General features: G+C 35.2%; 1 protein-coding gene across 1 annotated transcript in view; it reads left to right on the top strand.

Annotated features, from left to right (window-relative positions):
* Positions 1-22,791, top strand: part of auh (AU RNA binding methylglutaconyl-CoA hydratase) — an 83,439-nt gene extending 60,648 nt beyond the window's left edge. The window contains exons 7-10 of the mRNA XM_088629812.1: positions 13,973-14,160; positions 15,862-15,912; positions 20,182-20,229; positions 21,362-22,791. Coding sequence (XP_088485938.1) covers positions 13,973-14,160; positions 15,862-15,912; positions 20,182-20,229; positions 21,362-21,439 — 365 coding nt within the window. The 3' untranslated portion in view covers positions 21,440-22,791. The remainder of the gene's footprint in view (positions 1-13,972; positions 14,161-15,861; positions 15,913-20,181; positions 20,230-21,361) is intronic.
* The last annotated feature ends 227 nt before the right edge of the window (positions 22,792-23,018 follow it).

The raw sequence follows: 23,018 nt of genomic DNA, 5'->3' as shown, positions 1-23,018 counted from the left end.
TCTTAACCTTTTTGAGAGTGCAACCCTTTACTCGTCTATATTCCATATTAATTCTTGTCAAATTCCTCTTAGTTCACCATTTCTGTTGCAAAATATAAACTCTTCCTTTCTTATTCCCTGGAACCAATGGCATACTCAACTGCACTATCCCATCCATAGCTGGTCTTCCCTTCACTGGAAGATGCTGTACATGTTCCCTGTCTCCTCTAAAACATACTACTTGCAAGCTACTTAACCACTGGCACCCAGTTTCCAAAATATAATCAGCACCTATCTACTACTCTATAGAGACACTACAGAATTACAATTAATTGAGGAATACATACAGTTTTCAAATACTAAATTCACTAAATTTGGAAAAACACTCAAATCTCTACAGCACAAGATGCCACTAACACACACTGAACTGTATGAGCTTAGACACAGACCTAACCCTATGCACCTGACTGCAGATATACTGTACTCTGATGGGTGCTCTTGAGGACCTTTCAGTTATGCACAGGGCCAGATGAAACCGTTTTTATGAGGAAAATCAGCCAATTAATGTACTGTAGGTGTGTAGCCTAATAAGGTTGGTTTACAGATTCACTCCTCTTTTACATGTAGGTTTCTCTGTCTATCAGGAGGGGCTGGGGATGAGGTTAGGGTATTTAAACCAGCAATTATGGTGTATCAAGTTAGTCTTGTCATGATCTTTGTAAGATAACTGTTCTTTGTATGGTTATTTTTAATTTTTTGTTGAATATTTTTTGTCTTACCTTTTTAAATACTTTTTCTGCACAAGAGTGCTTAGTAAACTTTTTCAAGCCAAGTTTATGACTTCCAGGTAGGGACCTATTGCCTTTTTGTGTAGTCATACTGTATACGGTTAATGGATGATTTAAATTAATTAAAACGTAATCGTATTGTTACAAAATAAGGAGTCTGGAAAAGAGCAGTTGAATAAAATATAAGTGACAAAATTGTGTAAAATGTTCACACTGTGGGTCTGGTTTTTATAATTGAGTTAAACATCTTTTCCTGTTAATGCCTAAACCCTAATATCTGCTACGTCAGAGAATATGTATGCCTTTGTGAAACATGACTCATGCTCTCTGAACTACAGGAAAGTGATTTCTAGTTTATGGATTATACCTGTTGCTTAATTGCGAGGCACTGGATTTGCATCTATTTTCTTCATTATTTTTCCAGCAACCACTCATACTAAACTTCTAGGCATTTTAACTCCTTCTTACTCCAGAATTAAGCCTTCATAAACCACCTTTCTGAATCATTAAACACTTTATTACGGTCTTTTGCACTACTTCTAATCTAAATAAATTGTAGTTAGAACCTACCAGTCTGTACTTGGCAACACCACTGTAACTTATTGTAAGGCAGATGTCCTAATACAAAGAACACAAAATCTCTAGTACAAACATGTTGAATGTCCTACTATGGTGTTCCCCAACCCTGGTGTTGGGAGTCCAGTCTGTCTGCAGGTTTTCCAGCAAGGACCAGCATGTCAGGAGATGGGGAAAGCTGTTAAACTGGTCCATTTAAGCCATACTCACCCCTGCCCTCCAGGACAAGGTTTTGGGACCTCTGTCTAAGAGGATTTCTCATATAAAGACCAAACAAAATGTGTTATGGTATTTGGTGATTATAATAATGCTGTACTTTCATACATTGACTATTTTATGTGTGATATACAGTATGTTGTACAATAGTTGCAAATACACATTCATTATAAAATAGGGACTATTAATCAACTCTTCCTGCTAGAGCTTGCTGATGAAGTAATAACCAGACCCATGATTAAACAGATGTTTATTTTACAACACAGCAATATACCCAGTGTTTTACTACTATTTTTTACAGATATTCACAATTCTGTGGATTCCAGAGTGCTACCTTCAATATAGAAAACACAGATCCTAGCCAGGACTAAATCACTCTTTAAAGCATATGTTAAATGAATGGAAACCTATTTCCCTATTCCAAAAGAATGCATCACTAAACAAGGAGAGATTTAGCTTGTGGATTCTACAAATAAATGAGACAACCCATCCCTTTACTTAAAGCTTACTTAACATTCTCTTAACATATTAACATATTCTCTTAACATATTCTTAATGGTCAAAACAAAAACCATTCAGGTAATATTTTAGTTTAGGTATCTGTTGATTATATTAATAATGATATATACGGTTAATAAGTATTATATGTATTATATACTTATATATTATATACCCTAAAACACCTTAAAAAACTGTCTGTAATCTGTGTAAGATTAAAAAGGTGTGTTGATGAGGAACAGGTAGATAAACCCATGCTGAAAAGTTGAAGACAAAATGCACCATGGTGCCTTGTTCAGGCATGAGGGAGGAAGAGACAGTGTAGGACTGTTAAACACAGAAATAAGGAGAACTAAAGACTGATTGCTTCAGCAGGTGGTGGGACCAATATACTGTATTATTGAAGGGAAATGCGTGAGAACCAATTCAGCTAGCTATTCAAGGATGTAGGTGGGTGGGGATCCAGCTCTGCTCATTTGTGAGGCAAGGAAATGGGTGATGACATCTATACAGTAGGGATGCAATGTCTTTGATGAAGATAAATTCTTGATTAGTCCAAAAGCTTTGAAAATCTAAGATGGAAGAACACCCAATGGGTACATCAACACAAGAAAGAGAACATTTTGCAACATTATTACACTTATGCAAGTTACTAGACCGGTATGTCATTCTATACATATATTCAGTTCCTCTAATACTACAAATAAGATTTTAAAAACATAAATAATTAACTTAAGGAATTGGCTGTGTATATTAGTTGAAGTGATGAATCTCATAAGATAGCAAGGTTTGTGTTATTATTTTATATTCCTGTTTAAAAGCAGACTTTTAGATCAATGACCAAACATTCACATTTCTTCATTTGATCTTTTTGCTGTCAGTGCAGTATTTTGAACCAACAAGTATTTTGAACCAACAAATACATTTTAAAGAAGGAGAATTGTTTTAGAACAATATCTATATATATATATTTTAAAATGGGACAAACTGCTTTGTCCAGAAAAGAAATGTTAAACTTTTAATAGACAATTTACATTGGTTTCAGTAGCATGTTTTTAAGGAGATGCAATGAAGAAACTCACAGAATACAGTGATTAAATAGCAAATATTGTTACACAGAATGAAGATTAGTCAATCTTGCTTCCAATAATTAAAATTTAGCAATGCAAGAATGAGCTTCTAATTTTTTGTTCAAAGTCTAAAAATATGAATAAGTTAGTTTCTCTTTTATCCCTCTGTCATTCATTTGACACTCTGTTATTGATATAACCTTCTTTCTCTCTATATAAAAAAGAAAAATGTTGCCTACAGTATGCTAGTTTATATGCATGAAGTTCCTTTTCTGCATGTGAGATAGAGCCATCATCTCTGACTTCATAAGTGTCATAATAGGGCATTGCTGTTCTTCAGGCTTGTCCTTTAACAAAAGGCTCAACACGCCACATCCTTAGCTGATTGTCCTGAAATGTCTTTAATAGAAATACCCCCAGAAAAAATGTATAAGCACCCTTAGATTGTCACAAGTCAAGTCAGCAGTGTTTATCAATGTTTTTATGACCCAAAGATGTAGTCTAAAAGACCGTAAAGGCATCTTCGGCGTAGAACATGATATGCCTGCTTTTCCATTATGAGGTATAATCTCCCTTTTGAGCTTAGATCAAAGTTAGGCATTCAGTAATTTACCAATGGCGGGAAGTTGTGTAGTCTGCATAGTACATTTCCACCTTATTTGAAGTGGTCAAAAGTTTTTGATGTAATACCTCATATTTTCTCAGCAACCAAGATTGGGATTTGATAATAATCTTGGGACACATTTTTGTGTTATGATAATGGTTGCAACAGGACTAAGTAGCATCACATGACTACCTGCCTAGCCATTATGGCAGCCAAGTTTATCCTTCAAAGCTCTTCCTGTGTCCAAATGGAGACAGGATGCATCAAGATAATAACAAAAGCTCTGGGTCCTTATTGTGGTTACTTTATACTTGTCCTGAGAAGATTACAATTATTTTATTAGTCTTATTGAGTCTCTATGATCTTAATACAACATAATGCAGTGCAGTCACAGCTTTGTCTCAAGAGACACAGGGTATTCATGAATATGATTTTTAAAACAGCTCAAGATATCTCGTAAGGTCTTGATTAACATTTATATCATGTGCTAAAGATGTCATTAGAAGCAAAGGTATTTTTTTCCCCACTACCATTTGCTTCTAATGACATCTTCAGCACATCATCCAATGGTTTCTGCTTTCCATAGTAGAGGTTCACTTTTTTTCTTTTGCACATATAATGCAAGAGCACCCAAGTGACCTTTGAAAACTAATTCCTGAACACTTGGCAGGAATCTGGTAGTACCAGGAAAATTTAACTGTGAAGAAATTCTTTCCTGTATCATGTTACAAAAGCAGTTTTGTATTAAAAGTCACTATTGCACAACATGATGAGAAAACGTGTTTTGTTTTGTTTAAATTACCAGAAGCTTTAGATAAAGCAGCTAAAGGGCATCGTTTCTCTAACTGAATTCAAAACAAAAGTAGAGTGAATCAGCTGCTTTTATTTTTTACAGTTATTTGATACACATCTGTTTTAAATGACTGAGTTTGTACAGAAAAACATAAAAGCAATATATAGCAATGCTCAGGTTTTTGACACTTGTTTAAAGTCTTTTGAGTTGTTTTGCAGTCATCGAATAGGTACTTCCGAAAGCACCATTAAAATCATTTTAAATGTTCATTGCAGTATACAGTGAGAAATTGCAATATACTGTTTACATTTTGGGTCCTGCATGGAGAAAAAATATTTTAAAAATTCTTAATTGGAATAAAAAATATACATATGGTGAAGATGTTAAGGTAACACCTAGTCTTTTTCTAGGAGCCTGCTTCATATCCATCATAAACTCGCACGGATACCTTAAAACTAACTCATGCCAAGGCGGTGAAACATTCATCACTTCTCATAGCAGGCACAATGACAATAACTGAAATCTGAGTGTTACACATTGCTACACTCATGTGTGATGCAATGTAGCTGGGCTGTTCCTTGTGTAAATGCTTTTTTATCAAAAACTGTTGTGTAATACTTTTGCAACAAGGTCAAATGCAGAGCACATGCATTACTTGAGATCTGAAAAAGTAATTTTTAGTCAGAAATGTGCAGTTTCCCAAGCGATATAATTTGTGGAAAGCCATGCACTCTTTTGTCATCAGAATAAGGAAGGCATGACTTAAATTCCCATGAACTGTTTTAAAGCAAATGAATTCTCATCACTACAGATGTGTCCTCATAGTCAAACTGCAGCTACTGTATGTACCTAAGGCTCAATGAATAATGTGCTCCACAGCAGCAGTTATACTGTATCTAATCAATCCATTAAAAAGTGCTCAGACTGTGAAACATTTATACTCAAGGAAATATTCTGCTTTACTCAAGTGATTTTTCACTTCTCATGGACAAGTTCTTAGCCAATTTCAGCTAGTCTTGGGTAAATCTTGCTGCCTCTCAGGCAGCTCGATTGCTTGCATACTTCAGTATCTGTATCGTATACTGGTGCTCACATTAATGGACTGATTGCATTTCACTTGCCTGTGCTTTTACTGTGGCTTTTGTGTGATTTTTACAGGTGAATGTGTGCTCAAAATTGGGGGAAAATATTGCTAATGGATACAAGTTATTGCTAACACCATATTCCTCCAAACATTAATATAAAAGAAGACATATTTTCCAGTTTATCACTCCCTAAGGTGTCTTTATATTATTATTGTACTGTATTTTTTTATTCCAGTGCTAACAGAAATGTTAAGAAATGTTTAAAGTGAAACAAAACATTAGGAAGCCAATTAGCTATGCAGAGTTCTCTGAAACTCACTAGTTATATCTTGTATGGCAAACCTTGTGACATGGTAGGCTTCCCCTATTCATTTCCTCATAAATATTGTCAGTTATTGAATTTTTCTTTAAAAAGCATCATTAGCTGAATTCTAAATAGCAGTCTCAGCAGAAATAAGAAAACAAGTGCAAAAAACAGGATGTGAACCAATTACTAAGATTGACATAAAATGTATTGCCATCATTATCAAGCTGTTGGTGAAGATTTGTGATGTTTCAAGGTTGTAAGTGTGTTATGGCTAGTACCTGAAGTTTTACTTCAGGTTTTAAAAGGCCATGTGACCTTTAAGGCTCCTAATCTGTAGGTCAATCATTATCCTCCAGCTAGTGCTGTAGTTACTCTTTTTCAGCAATTATTAGGTAATCATAATTAATCATACAATTAGAAATTAATAAATGTGTAAAGAAAATTAAAAATGGATGCATGAATTATGAAAAAAAAAACATTCCATTTAATGAATGAGTGCAACAGTATTCACTTAGTGCACTGTGCACTGACTGGCAATTGATCATTTAAATATCTAAAACAGAAAATACAAGCTTGAGATGAGTTGAGAGAGGGAGAGAGAATGTGAAAAGGAGACCTATAAAAAATACAGGGGAAAAAAGCCTTGCAACATAGGCATGTTATGATTTACAATTTGATAGAAGCATTAGTTTGTGCTAATATTCCATGAAAAAAGTTAACCATGCTAAAATCCATTCTTAACAGAAATATACAAAATAGTGGGCAAATTCCTACACTTAGGAGTATTTCATGTAGACTGCTGGTTTGCTCAAAAGAAAAATCCTGATGTTCTGCGGTGTATTTGTACAGTATTTACCAATGAATCTACAGCTGCAGTTGATCACTATGTGTTACATATTTTCTTTTTACAAGGACATTGATTTACCAGTGAATTCACAATTATTTTAGCATAAACTGTAGTGGTACAGTACAGACATTGTAAAATAGATTTGCTTTTAAAAATGTAACTGGACTTGTCTCTTATAATGCCAGTTACTGTACATGATCGAGGTATACAGTGACATTTTTCAAGAACTGATCCATATTCAGTACAAATGCCACAATATATACTGTATGATACAGTATATGATGGCCACATAGAAGCCCTTGCCAGTAATATACGAGGCAAATAATTTCCTGAAACCAGACAAGCTTGTTGCAACCATGCAAATTGCTAATTATTTTATATTATAAAGATCATCTGGGAGATCCAGATGGACAGAAAGACTATATTCTTCCTAGAAATCAACCTCCAGAGCCATTTACAACATGATTAAGCACTTGGTGTTTTGAAGCAGAATAACATTACAAATACTGTGCATTAGGTTTTACCACGGCTTTTTAGGAAATGGACACTTTTGCCAAACACAGTGGTGAAATAAAAGGAAAACATTCTTAAAAGACTCATGAGGTTTGGAAACCAAATCTTTACTGATTGTGTTGCATTAAATAAGATTGATCTAATATAATAATTAACTTAGAGTCAGAAAGCATAATAAATTACATTAATAAAAACACAGCACTGCACAGATGCATAGCACTCTAATACTATATACAGATTTTGTGTCAAAACCCATAATGAAGTTGCTGAAAAACTGACTGCATATTTCATTTATTTCCAGTATTCACTTGAAAACAAGTGTGTGGGTATCTTCCAGTTAAATGGCCAGCAGCCATATCACCCTGCAACTCACAACTGGCAACCCACTGAAGCTAAGCAGGTGTGAGCCTGGTCAGTACCTGGATGGGAGACCTCCTGGGAAAAACTAAGGTTGCTGCTGGAAGAGGTGTTAGTGAGGCCAGCAGGGGGCGCTCACCCTGCAATCTGTGTGGCTCCTAATGCCCCAGTATAGTGACGGGGACACTATACTGTAAACAGGCGCCGTCCTTCGGATGAGACGTAAAAAACCGAGGTGTGGTCATTAAAAATCCCAGGGCGCTTTTCGAAAAGAGTAGGGGTGTAACCCCGGTGTCCTGGCCAAATTTCCAATTGGCCCTTACTAATCATGGCCTCCTAATAATCCCCCTCTATGAATTGGCTACATTACTCTGCTCTCCTCCCCACTGATAGCTGATGTGTGGTGAGCGTTCTGGCGCACTATGGCTGCCGTCGCATCATCCAGGTGGATGCTGCACATTGGTGGTGGTGGAGGGGAGTCCCCATTACCTGTAAAGTGCTTTGAGTGGAGTGTCCAGAAAAGCGCTATATAAGTGTAAGCAATTATTATTATTAATTCCATTCCATGCTTTGATGAGCAATGTACATCTGAAGCAGATAAATACAAATTCCTTACTGAAGTGTTATGTGAATTTAAAAAAAATGACAGATAACAGATTGACAGTGACAGATAAGCAAAACACAGATTCAAAATAAATGTATTGATACAAGGAAGAATATATATTAAACTTGCCAGAGCTCCTTCCATGACCAATACACCACTCTGTCTTGCAATGACAGGGAGTCCCAAAGTGCTGTACTGTAGGTCTCTTTACCACTCATTAATAGGGGGCCAGTTCACTCCACTCAGCCTCCTTCCCAGTCATCCACACCAGGACCCATGCCAAAGTAAGACTGCGGTTGTGTTAGTTCTGCTGCATCCACTAGCAAGTTTGAGACAGCAGTCAGTGCAGTGACAGTGAAAACTGACTCCAGTGCCTTCTGCCATTAACAGAGCCCAGATTCTTCCTTAGCCAAGAGAGCATCTATATTCAGGTGTTTTCAACTGAAGTATGGTACCCTACTTCATTTATAGGTCTGAGGGGCCTCTATGGAAGTGCATTTAATTCAATACACAGCTATCAAGTTATATTAATTAATACAAAAAATTTAAAAAGCAGCGTGTCCAAATCTGCTGCAAAAACTCCTTCATCAGTCCTGCACAACATGATGCAATGATACAATAAACTATATGCATAAACCTTTACAACCATTTGTGCAAATAATATTGTAGGCACACAATTATTTGTCATGGTTCATAACAAGGCATAATTTCAGCCATAAGCTATGATCTGAACTCTGAACTAGAGAGACATAAGTGAACATTTTGGAAGAGACCATTAGAGATTTGAGAGGTCATAAGGACTTTGAGTCCTTTATTAAATTTTATTTTGGTATGTGGTTTTTGTTCATGTTGTTTTGTTGTGTTGTGTCATGTTTGTGACAGTTATGACAGTTTTTATCGATGTAAGGCAAGAATAAAATATATTCTTGAAGACGCACTACTCTGTGGTGTACTGTTGTTAAATCTAATAGCTCTGTAAGAATGTGGATTGCAGCATCTCATATCTTTTAGCATCTAATCGCATTGAAATTGTCGGTGTGAGTGGTTGTAAAATGAAACTCAAAGTTGTTGATTGCATGTTGTCAAGCAGTGCAGATGAGTAAAACATAAAATAGTTGCTCTTATTCAGTCTGTGAACCTAACTTTCAGATAAGAAACCTGCACACATTCAAATTTGCTGGGTCCCATTGCATACATTTTCATATGGGTCTTCCTCTCTCAGTAATTGCTGGTGAAATTAAAAAGATGGAAGAGGTCTTCTTTGCCCACTCTGACTCTACTTGACTTCAAAACCACAGAGTGAAATATTTTTTCATCCTTTGAACCTTGGTCTCAAGGAGTATGGAAAATGTTTGTTATTTATGTACAGTATAGGCTTTTCTAATTAGAGAAGCAAAGTACTTGTAACACGTTTCTTTCAAACACGTTTGACAGAGTGTAAATGTGGCTGGGCTCATTATATTTTTCATTGAAAAGGTTTCTCATCAGTGATAATTACAGCTCTGCTATTTTTGTGGCTTCTGAACAGTCACTTAATTGTTTAGACTAATTTAATATCTAGCATGATTCATCATTAAGGGAAAAAACTTTTACATATGTATTTTTTTCAGATGAGAGCTACCATAATAAATAGAAACTGTTGTTGTCTCTACTCTTCAAATTATCATGCTGCCCTTACTTGCTTTTCAACTTATTAGTCTGACATGCTCTTTAATGACTATGCATTGAATTTTTCAGCATAGGCCCTGATTGAAAATCATATAAGCATATTTTCTTGCTTCTAGTGTAATTTGTCTTTCATAATGATGTAAATTTAATTTGTCTGTGATATTTATACTTTATTATTACTTTACTTTATTCTTTCTTGTTTTGCTCAAAAAGACATTACACATATTAAGTTTCCTTATTCATTTGAAAATGTGTCAGTAAAGTTCACATTACAGAAAAAAGTACTCAACTAAGCGGCAAAAACAGATGAACAGGTAAAGGTTTATTCCATTCTGAAAAGAGAAGAAAAGAAACACAATGTTTTGGCTGTGGAGCCTTCTTCGGGTGTGACACTTGTTCCTTTGCAGCCGACACATGCTGACCTACTGTACTTGCACTACTTAAGCAAAAACCAATGTCTGCCTGCTTGGCCCAGAACATTTGTGTGACACTTTGAAATACGGGGGAAAAAATTAAGATGGAGTGAATTTGTTCACATTTCTGTCAAAGAAAAACAGGTTGTAACAGACAACAAGCAGAACTGACAGATCTACAGTAGGTTTTTACTCAAAAGTGCATTTAATCATTTGCAGTGGTCACAATGACATAATGTATTGTGCATGTCTAAAAGAATATTGTGGTATTGCCAGAAGTAGTCAAAAGTTTGGATGATATCTGTATACATTATGTATTTTCTAATGCAGTTTGAAATTCACAAAGTGAATAACTCTGTTGCATAAAAGGTGTTGTTTGCGTCCAGGAGCTGACAAAACTCACTTCGATCTTAATAATCCAGTCATCCTCTAGGTAAAAAAAAATCAGCATTGAATATACAGTAATTGTTGACTGACCTTGTAATAGTAATAGACTATGTAATAGTTTTACATACACATACAGAATCTACATCAGTTACATGTACAGTGATATATGTAAGGGTAGTGGATATTATGAGTGGAGTGGCATGATCAGACAATTGTTTTTAACTTTTAATTGTTGCAATAATGACCTCTTGTTGTGCATGTAAAGTGGAAGTTGAAACCCAAACAGTAACTCTGCTGGAAAAAATAAGATATATTAACAGAGAAGAATTTTACTAGTCTTTACCTGAATTGAACAACAATAAATGGTATATCTATTTTTTATGAGTGAATGAAATAAGCATTTTCAAATGTTAAATTACAGTATGTTCTTCAGGGGTATTAACGTTGTTCGCATTTACTGCATTTTCTAGCAAACACTTCTTGTGCAGCGGAATGATTAGACTCCTTTGCAGTGTTTATTAATACAATGGACTGGTTTGTAGTATATAACTGTCATCCAGGGAAAACAATGAGTTATGATTATAAGAGGTAAGAATTATTGTTTCATAACATAAAACACGTCATACAAAAAGAATGTTAAGATGTACTTCTGGTAAGATGTTAAATGTCTCATTAAAATGAAGTTCCCATTAATTATGTTTGACAAGCTGCAATTTGTGAATGTATGCTTTATATTCATTTTCAAAAGGTATGGTATATTCATAAAGGCTGTTCACTAGTTGATTTTTGCCATACTGTATTATTTTCATGTTAAATCAAATTTAAAATCATCTTAGTGCTGACTTTGAACATTGCATTTAAGATGTTTGTGGAGTTAACCTATTAGTCAGAAATCCTTCACAGCTATGAATGTACATTTCTGTTTTTTTTATAATTATATGTACAGTATTTCAAAGGAAAATAAAGTAAGCACAAGGATTCAGAGATTGAGTAAGCACCAGAAAACGAGGCATTTCATTCAGTGTTACATAAAAGTAAAAGATCACTTTTAAACAGATACAGATAGGCTCTTAGCAGGCAGAAATGAACAATGCCATAGTCACTCTGTTTATGCAGAGATTACAAATTCTTTCCTTTTCTGGTGTTATGGTTCTGGTGCAGCTAACTACCATTTATAAGAGCTCTAGCTTAAAAACATTTGCGTTAGCAATTCATTCTATGCCCTTACAATAACAGTCTTTGAGTGAATGTGCTTCTTCTCTAGACACATCTAGGTCACGTTTTAAAACTGATTTGTTTAGACAGCATTTCTCTTATCAGAAAAAAAATGTGAGAATGTTGAGACATGTCCTGCATTCGTACTAAATATTGTATTAGAAAGACCTGATATTCTTCCCTTAACAACAACAGAAATGTAATGGGAGCTGCTTTGTTAACCCATATTATTGGGTACAATTACTTTTAATTGGATTATACAGGTTAGAGAACAAAAGAATGTTCTTTAAATTCTTCATGATACTACAGGTAGTGGACAAAATGGAAACCCCAATGTAAAGTCATTTAATAGGGTGTTGAGCAGCCATGTACAACCAGTATGACCTGTGCCTGTATGTGCTGTGGCGTAGGCTCTATGTCCACTAGAGAGTCAATCACCACATGCCTGGTTGATGGAGGTGGAAAACACTTTCTCAGACGTTCCAGAATATCCCATGAAAACCTGATTCGTTTTAGGTCTGCTGACGAAGAAGGCCTTGACATCAAAATCATGCTCATCCACCCACACTTGCTCTGTGGGTCCCAGTGTCATCCTATAAGACACTCCTGGCAGGAAAGAAACATCGCAACATGGGGTGAAGACGATCACCCAGTACTATTACATTGTGATTGGCATTTTTTCCTTTATAAGGTATAAGGCAATGCACTCAAATGCCAGAAAAATGTGACTCACAACATTAGTGAACCACCAGAAGCTTTTACTTTTGGGACCAAGCACTCAGTGCTTTTGTGTCATTCTTGGTTGACCGTTTGTGATTAAATTGGCTGCTAGTCCCCTGAATAAAATTAGCAGTTAGTTGTTCTGCAGTTGCTCACCTGTTTTGCCTTGCATTTCTGCTCACTGCTGCTCTGTGCTGATTATATCTTTCCAGTGAAGGTCCATGCTGACATTACCATCAGAAAGTTGTAATGTCGTGGTCACTGAATCTCCTGCCAAACATGCCCCAGCATTGTCCTCTCATTCAAAGTCACTGAGGTCTCCTTTAGCACCCATACCAGCCAGAAACATGGGCAACCAGGTCTGTTAAATATTTTACACATGCTCTTAAGCATGCTGGGATGTTATCTGCTTAATTAAAGTATGAGCACACCTTGTTGAAGCCCTTGCTTTCAATATACTGGTTGTCTCTCATTAACCCAGGTGTTTCCGTTTTTTGTCCACTAGCTGTATAAACAGTAGGCTTTTAACAAAGGCCTTTTACTGCTATTGGTGTGTTATTGAATGACTCGTGCCGTGATTATTCTAAGTGCAAATTTGGTCTTTCAAGTCAGACAGTTGCAGCTATGCTTAATGCATCTTGAAAGAATACTCTGGAAATGAAACTGCGTCCTAACAAGACATATCAATGCTGTATGAGTCATGCATCCCCGAGCTGCATTTCCAAACAGCCTACACATTTACAGATGAAAAATTCTAGTATATTCTGTGTTGGCATTAAAGCAAAACCGCTGTTTTCATCAAGCACATCAAGCATGTATAAATAACAGCTGAAGTGATCATGGTAGTTGTAAGATTATTGAAACTAAAGATTCTTTTCCCCCAATGTAACATTTTTCGGAATAAATTGTTTTCCTTGTTCTTGATGTTGTTTATTCAAAAAGACATCTTATTGTTTTCTGGAAGACTCCTATTTTTCCATTTGTTAAATGCGGTATAGGGACTCCAGATTAACAGGGCTTAACAGCAATTAAAATAATGTGTTCGCCCCAAGCAAATACATGTAAAGCTACTGTTTTTGAAAGGTGGATAGCACCACTATGGAATATTACATTTGTATATACATATTGCAAATGTAAGAAAAAGTAGTAAAAAGAATATTGAACCAAGAATATTAATGTTTCTAATAATATTAGTAATATTAACTATAAATATAAGAAGTATTCAATAGCATGGACATTTTATTGTATGATGTACATACATAGGTACGTAAGAATTCAATGAAATCTTTGCTGGTATCCTGTAACCAAGCCCGATCTGCTGCCTTTCCCTAGGTGGCACCCAGCGACTGCCTCGTGCAATCGGAGCGTCCCTAGCCAAGGAGCTCATCTTCTCGGGGCGAGTGGTGGATGGAGATGAGGCCAAATCCCTGGGACTCGTGAACCACTCAGTGGAGCAGAACAAGGCGGGAGACGCTGCCTACAGGAAAGCACTAGACCTGGCGCGAGAATTCATCCCTCAGGTAAAGTGCTTTCTTTCGTGTGAATCCCGCCTTCTTCAACATTAAAGCTTCCCAGACTGCGCCTTGGGCTGAGTCAGCACAGTACATGCTTTTATTTCAAGATATGTACCATTGTTTCTCTGTTCAGAGCAGGACTAACAAGCATCTCTTTCCACTCTTGTCAAGAACAGTGGTTTTCCTTCATACTGTAGATCAAGCACAGTGGTATGTTTCAACCTACAGTAAACATGTTTTGTTTTTAGAGCAAACATCAATCTGCTTTGCTAGATAAGGAATTACATACAAAACATTTTAAGATTAAAGACTAAATATCTTTTAATGCCTCTAAGGGCTTATTTAAGAAACTTATATTTCCAAATCTTTGCTTGAACTCTGTTAATTTACTTCGTATAACTCAGTTTTAAATAGAACTAATTGCATTCTATTTTCTGTACTGTTTAAAGTGCTGGGTAATGTAACATATTTGTATTCCAGTATTAGATTATTGTACTATAGTACTGTGCACTCAGCCATTGCACTTGTATCTTTTGCTTTATAACAGGTACAGTACATCATTTTTATTTAATCTGCTAAGTCTAAAAGTTTGTAGTGCAAAGCTTGTGCACTGAAAAACAATTATTTATCTGACAAAGAAAATAATGAATTGCATTGATACTATGGGTCACTAGAAAGTTTAGTTTATTTTTAGTTTCTTTAAGGTAATACTGTGCCATATATTTTAAAGTATATATGCCATATATATGTAACGTATAAATAACACATGTAGTAATGGCCTGACCTTTGAGTGTGGTGTGAAACCCGTTTTTAAAGAGATAACAGAAAATATAAAGAATTGTGACTGTCAAAATTGACTTATTAGCATCTTAATAATCATGGCTCGGTGCTTCATAGTAGATGTTGCAAATATCACTTATTAACATATGCAAATTCAGTATATTAATAAAACATTGACAGAAAATGCTACTAAAAAAAACCTTAATCCTGACCATATCCTGAACCATTATCCTGGCCCTAACTCAAGGGTTATTTCCAAAAGGTAGATGGCTCCCTCTGTAGTGCCTCATTAATGCATTTACAGCTGATTATTAGTTTAAAAGGTGTAATTTTGCAACCCACAACCCATTCCATTTAATGGGTCATTAGCGATCGCATGATACTGGCCAATAAGAATAAGGGATCCCGGTGTCCTAAATAAAATTATACGCAGGACTTACACAATGTGGCCTACCTAAAATTCCTCCTTAGGTCAATTGGTGTGCAATGGTACTTCTGGTGCATGATGATGGATTTCTTATTATAGAATGAATTAGTATAATTATACTGATATAATTACTAATTTGAATTATGCATTATTATTTAATTATGAATTCTATATTTTTTTTCTTTGCTAGCCTTTGAGAAACATAACAGACTATTTAAAAATGAACTGTTTAAGAAATGTCTGCCTTGTTGTTCTGTGTGTAGAGGACTATAGTACAGTACATACGAGTTCAACTACTCTAGAGTAGACCCTGCTGAACTGATGTGATCTCAAAATAAGAACTGAGCTCTTTCATTCAGTAACTAATCAAAACCTAAACTGGTATCTAGATCATAGTAAGAAGTAAAAGTACAGGGGGAAAAAAACAGCTTAAATCCTTTTTCCTTGTTTGTGAAGTACTTTATGTTTATTTAACAATTAACCTTGTTTCTCAATTACAGGGACCCATAGCAGTCAGAATGGCTAAACTTGCCATTAATCAGGGGATTGAGGTAAGATTTTGACACAGAACTCTTGTTAATTTTATACATCATCTCCCATCTCATCAATGCACTTTAAATGCACTCTGGCAGCTATAGTGCGCCAGAACTCTCACCACACATCAGCTATCAGTGGGGAGGAGAGCAGAGTAATGAAGCCAATTCATAGATGGGGATTATTAGGAGGCCATGATCGTTAAGGGCCAATGGGAAATTTGGCCAGCTTGCTGGGGTTACACCCCTACTCTTCGAGAAATGCCCTGGGATTTTTAATGACCACAGTGAGTCAGGACCTCGATTTTACGTTTCATCCGAAGGAAGGTGCCTGTTTTACAGTAGAGTGTCCCCATCACTATACTGGGGCATTAGGACCCACATGGACCGCAGGGTGAGCGCCCCCTGCTGGCCCCACTAACACCTCTTCGAGCAGCAACCTTAGGTTTTCCCAGGGGGTCTCCCATCCAGGTACTGAACAGGCTCAGACCTGCTTACTTCAGTGGGTTGCCAGTTGTTAGTTGCAGAGTGATATGGCTGGCATATACAACATGTTGTTAATAATTTCTGTGGCATTGTAGGAATCAAATGGGATGACCGTGTTTAGCTTCTTGTAAATCTTTGCTGTGTGTAGCAGGGATAATTATCCCTGGTCTTGGAGAGCCATAATTCCACAGTGTTTATACAGCAACTCAACTTCTAATGGGATGGAATGAATTACATTTGAAAACCTGCGTTTAAATTCATCTATTTTTTGCATGAAATCCTGAACATCAAGCAACTTTCCAAAACAAGAGTTTTTAAATAAAAGTTTTAAATAACTAAGTTAAATTAAAAATTGCATTTATAGATACATTTATGGATTATTATGAGTTAATTATAAACCTGTTAGATTTTGTTTGTTTAGTATCAACATTGCTTACCAGTGGTATGTTGCTCTAAATGTTTTAAACTTTTTAAAGTGATGTTGGAAAAAGAGTGAAAAATAAAATAGACAGATATATCCCTTTGTCTTTTCTAAAGAATTTGCAGATATGACTGTTGCACTGTTCAATTTATAATCTGGCTGTATGCACAATTAGAAAAGAGAGAAGCGCATTCAACTAGTCATGTTCATTTGGGACTTTGTACATTTGTACAAACAAACCTTGATATAAAATAAGCAAATTTTGTATTGATGGTTTAAGAAGTGTCAGCAAATCTTCTACAATTATGCAATTAGAAGTTAAGACTATTATTATTTAAAGACTTAATTTAACTTAAGATATTACATTTCCTGATAAATTGTGGAAGAATACCAATCTAAAGAATATCTTGGAGAAGAATATTATCTTGGTGTGTGATTTTGAAGGTGATTGTTACACCTGAGGTAATTTAGGATTACTATTACAAGGCGCTGGACACTTTAATTTGATTATTTTTCAAAAATTATATATTTTTTCCACTAAGATGTTGTGGAGTAGGATGTGTAGATTTTAATTCATATTTATTCCAGTGTCTTACGCAGAAAAAGGTGAACGTTTTGAAAAAGGTTGTGAACTTTCTATAAGCACTTTAGTTCATAATTTCAGGTGTATTTGTTGAGCAAATCTCTTAAATACGTACAGTATGTTCCATTCTTCATTTAAATATCTTTATAAGCATAAATAGCTTAAACAATCTGACATTCATAATAGCAGATCATATTTAACTTTGACCTAACTTGACGATGCAGGACAAAACAACATATTGTAACAACAAAAGGCAGATATGCTCAGTAGGCAGTTTACAATGATTGATTAATGAATTTAATGCTGTATTTCAGTATGTTTTCACTAATAAGCAGTGCTTAATGATCTCTAAGATTGTTAGATTTTTAATTTTTGCAAATTGCTTCTGGTTGCAGCAGCTCCATATACAGCACATTATATTTACAAAAAACACATTTTCTGAAAGAAACATCATTATGAAACTCAACAAAAAACAAACTGTTTCATGAGTCTGGGAACCTGTGAATAACATATGGATGTATGGCAGTTGAATCACTATTTAGGGTGTCCAACTGATCCAGTGTAAGGCCAGTGTTTCAGCAATTTTCATTCCTGTTCTTGATGAGAACTAATCCAGCTAGCTTAACAGGATTAATGTAACAGCTACTCCCAGCTCTTTAGGTGATTCTGATTAAATGAGAGCGATAAAACCTGCAAACACACTGGCCAGGACCACTCAAGTTCAACACCAATAACATAACATACTGAATGTTCATTTATTCCCTTTGTAAAATCAAGAAAGTTTCCATCACACATACTGATAGACCAGCTGTATTTGGAGTTTAATTTAAGATATTCACCTCCCTAATTTGATGAAGTGCCTCTGGCAGCTACAGCTGAGATTTATTTTATTTGTTTTATGGCAATAACTTTTAACTTATACAGTAGTTTATAAAATGTGCATGGCTTATATTAAAATATGTATACTGTTTAGTGAATTTCTAGTTCTATTTTAAAAAATGCAGAAATCAGAAACTTCTCTGTCAGTACAGTAGCCATTAGAAACTGTGTTCTCTTTACCTGACCAGACTTGAAAGTCTCTACTGTAATAAAGACCATTAATTAATTTATCGGGCCTCCTCTTTTTCAGCATGCGACACTGACAAAAGTGAACAATGACAAAAGCATGGACATATCATCAATGTTCTTATTGTGTCTTGGTCCTAAAGGTTTCTTCTGTGTTTTTATTAGTATCTTTTGGTATACTACTGCTGTTCCTGTGGTACCCAACAAATTTGGTAACTCTTTTTCCATAGCAGTTTGATAAAAAAAATAAAAAGAATGTTACTTTTTTATAAGTAACTTTTTTATTCTTAAATGGCTTCAATCTTCTAGTCTCTGCTATTGTCTCTGCTGTCCATTAGGGACAGTATCATTCATTTTGCTTTGTAGTTTCCAGACTTTCTCTTTTATTGTTATTAAGTTCTGTTTCCTCTGCAGCATTTGTAGGATGGAATTTTATTTGAAGAATAAACTTTTTGTGTTTTTTAATGCAATTTTAGGGCTCCCTACTGGGTCGTAATCAGAGGGGCACAAAAGTCACTGAATGGAAACATTCAGATTTTTTCAGTTGATCACACAAAAGCCTGTGAAATTTTAATGTCGAATTTTTTCATTACCACCTTCCTAGGTTACAAAGCAGTTCAGGAAAACCCTAGATTTTCCAAGTTCTCTAGGTGGTAATGGCACACCGGTACTGGTCACCTGTGCATATGCAGTCACTTTGAACTATAAAATGTTACCATGAGACCAGTTCAAATATGGCTAAGACTGCCAACTAGTGAACTCATATCTATCTATGTCTATTACTTGACTAAGCAGAGAAGAAACTTACCTTTTATTGTGTTACCTGCTGGTAATGCTTATTGAATTCTGTGACAGTCTACTGGACTTGTGTCATGGTAAACTTTTCTTTTAGCCTGATTTGTTCACAGTCTCAACCTCAGCCCTTTGTTGAAAATGCTTCGATAATCTTTTGCACTTATGGCATATATGGTTCAGTGTTGCACAAGCACATGCCATATGCTGGGTGGCACAGTGTCAAAGTGGTTAGCATGCTTCCTTGCAGTGCTTGGGCCTTAGGCTCAAGTGCTGGGGTGCTATCGGCATGATTTGTATGTTCTCCCCATAATTGCCTGAATTTTCTCCAGGTGCTCTGGTTTCCTTCCACAGGCCAAAGTCAAATACTGTAGGTTAATTGGCTTCAGGGAAAATAAGCACTAGTTCAGTATGTGTGTGTGTATGTGCGCGCCCTGTGATGGGTCTGACCAGGGTATATCCCACCACGAGCCCATTGCTTGCCGGGATAGGCTCCAGCTTCCCTGCAACCTTCTATTGGATAAAGTGGTTAGAAGATGGATGGATGAAGATGTTTTTTTCCCCGCAGTGAATGTCAAAACAACTGAAAAATGTAATGCCACTTATAGTCAATACCTTAATGTTTTTCGTTATGATTTAATTTTATGATACTGTACATCTTTTATGATGTATTTTTTCAGTAGATGATGAAACTACAGTACATAATATCTGTCTACGACCTACATTCTCATTTCCATGAAGAGTAAAAATACGGTGTTTGTAGGGTTGCATTTTATATTTATATTGAATATTGAGGTCAATCTTTGCCATTTCTATTTGGTAATTCATTATACTGTACATTCTAACAAGCACCAAAAGAAAAAAAAACACCAGAGAGCTCGTGTTTGACTTTTATGTGGGAGTTTTTAAATTTCAGTAATGTTATTTTTTTCTCTTTTAGGTTGACTTGGCAACAGGTTTAGCAATTGAAGAAGCATGTTATGCTCAGGTACCTGAGATCAGGTTTTATATTTGTATTTACTTTTTCAAAGCCTTTTTCTGCCAAAAAATACAATGTCTTGTAAAAGTATTCCGACACTTTCTTTGGTGTCTTATTTTATGAAATTACAAAATTACTGTATGAGTGCACTTTTTTTTAAACTTGATCTCCTATTCAGACCCTGAATGCTCAAATTAAAAAATCCATCCTATAGCGTGATGCCCCAATGACAATACTTGACTAAAGGGATGGTTTGGACTATGTTTTTAGCCAAATGCTTTGCATTTATACTAAAAGTTACAATGTACACCACAAAACTTTTTGCCACATGGTTACATTATCATGGAATATTTTGATGCAAACTCGTATGCATGGGTCTTACACTGCTGTATAGCCCAGCTTTGTGAAATGACTGAGATATTGTTGATTCATGGTTATTTCCCACCTTCTCGGTCATTTATGTCTATAACTCTTTCAAAGCCATTATTGACCCGTTTGGAAGGACAACCAGATCTTGTCAGTGTCTGGGTAGTATGATAAACGTATACGCTTATTAATTATTTGTTTTGCCATGTACATTTCCATGTTATGAGATTCTTCATTGCTCTTCTTTTGATCTGTACCTTTCTACAGCTTTATCCCTTCATTATTTTGAAAGCTGCTGTGTCTTCATAATTGAAGTAGGTTTGAAATTCAGAACTTTACTGAGAGATCTTACGGAGACAGGTGCATTTATTCTGAAATAATGTGTGCATCTGTTATTGTAGACAGACAGAGGCCACTCAGCTAATTACGTGGGTTGTTAAGATAATTTGGTTCTCCTAAATTAATTGAGGCAAAGGGTTTGAACATACGGAATACTTATGCAAACATGTCTTTTCCATTTTCTTTAATATAACTCGACAACAATTTAAGATTATCTGCTATGTTACTTTCCTCAACTTTCCCTCTATTTCGGTTTTTGTTCCCCCTTGCCTTTGTCTTGACACTTTTTTCCATGTGTGGCCTTCACTTCCCCTTATCGTTCCATCTGTTTACACTGGGCACTGACGTTTTGAGTATTTTCAGAATTAGGCAGTTTAGCCCCTGTTACCTTTGTAAAAAATGTTCTTAAGATATTTTTATTTAACGTGCATTGTAGGTAATTCCGACGAAGGACAGACTTGAAGGTCTTGAAGCTTTCAAAGAGAAGAGACCTCCACGTTACAAGGGAGAATAAGAGGAAGACCTACTGAGCAGTGCTGCCTTCTTTTGCTTTTCACTTATTCTGTGTCATTCGTAAGGTATAATGAAAGCGATATAGACCTTCAAAGCTGTTAGCATTTGAGTTGCTTGTGATACATGTAAATGAAAACATATGTAAGGCCGGGAAAACAGTTTGGAGTAGAAAGAAAGACATCATAATGGAATATACACAGTGTTTGGGACAGTTACTTTTAAGAAGTAATCCATTATAATTGTTTGCTTTTGCAAGGGAATACTTTTTAAAATTAACATGATGTTGGAGGAAAAGATTTTTGTCTTCACTTAGAATTATCCATGAAGTATGTGCATTGTTACTATATGAAGTAATACATTATCTGAATCTGAATATCTTAAAAGCAATTTCCCCCAACTTTTTATTCATTTTAAAAGTATGTTCTTACACAAGTAACTTCTATACTTTTAAATTTAAATTAAATTAAAGTAATTTGCACAAGATTAATATAAGCTAGTATGTTATGGAACATTGTGAACAGCTGCATTTAGATCTATATGCTATAGGTTGTCCTAACTACAATATCTGTGGCTACTGTATGTCATTCAACTGTTACACATACCGTGTTTCAATCAATTAGGCATTCTAAGAGAATGTAAGCAATTTCTTTTTAACAAAAGTAATAGAGAAATGCATCACATGCATTTCGCAGAAACAAACTTAAATTATTTTTAATACATTTTGGATTTTGAAAATGTTGCTTTTGAATTACATTAAAATCACTACAAGGGATGAAATGTTAATCAATGTATTTTGTTTTGTTTAAAAGGTTAAGAATGTCAGTGTCATTACTGCCTCGCAAAATGTAGTTGTTATAATAAAGCATATTGATTAATTTTCTCTGTTAGGAATGCTGTTCGTTATATAATGACCGCACTGCAGTTATATAAACTAATTTAAAAGTACATCTGGTTTCATGGATTACTAATATTGTTTAAAAATACCTTACTGTAAAAAGGCATTGGTTTACGAAGGAGTGTAAAAGGAATACATGATCAGTACTGTACTGTATTTAATAACAAACTTAGACATAAATACTAGTATATGAAATAAATATAATTTCATGCTGCATTTAAGGTCTCTTGAGTGTCTGAATACCTCTAATAGTATTATCTCTTCCTGTCCAACTAGCAATCTAAGATACCAAAACATTCCTTGAATAAAATAAGCTTGGATCCTTAGAGATATACAGAGAAAATGTCTAATTACTGCTATATTAATTTTGTCAAACTATATTCATATGAAATTGAATGAGCTTTGCTTCAAGAAATGTAAAAAAACTAAAATGCAATAAACATACTAACTGAAAGTAATTAATATTGTTTATTTTTCTTCAAACTCAAATATTTTAGTTGATAACCTATTGTGTAATTGAAATCTACAATTCGCATAAAAAACAATTCACATATAGTGTGTACATTTACATGTGAAAAAGACATTTAAAAATTGCATAGAGACTTTTATTCATGATTTTAAACATTGTGCGTCCTAGTTTCTGATGGGTAAAATACCCTTATATGCCCGCAATGTGGTAACATTG

The sequence above is a fragment of the Lepisosteus platostomus genome, chromosome 4 (assembly GCF_059453375.1).
Source record: "Lepisosteus platostomus isolate fLepPlt1 chromosome 4, fLepPlt1.hap1, whole genome shotgun sequence".
Lineage (NCBI taxonomy): Eukaryota > Metazoa > Chordata > Actinopteri > Semionotiformes > Lepisosteidae > Lepisosteus > Lepisosteus platostomus.
This window is presented reverse-complemented; position numbering and strand designations above follow the sequence as displayed.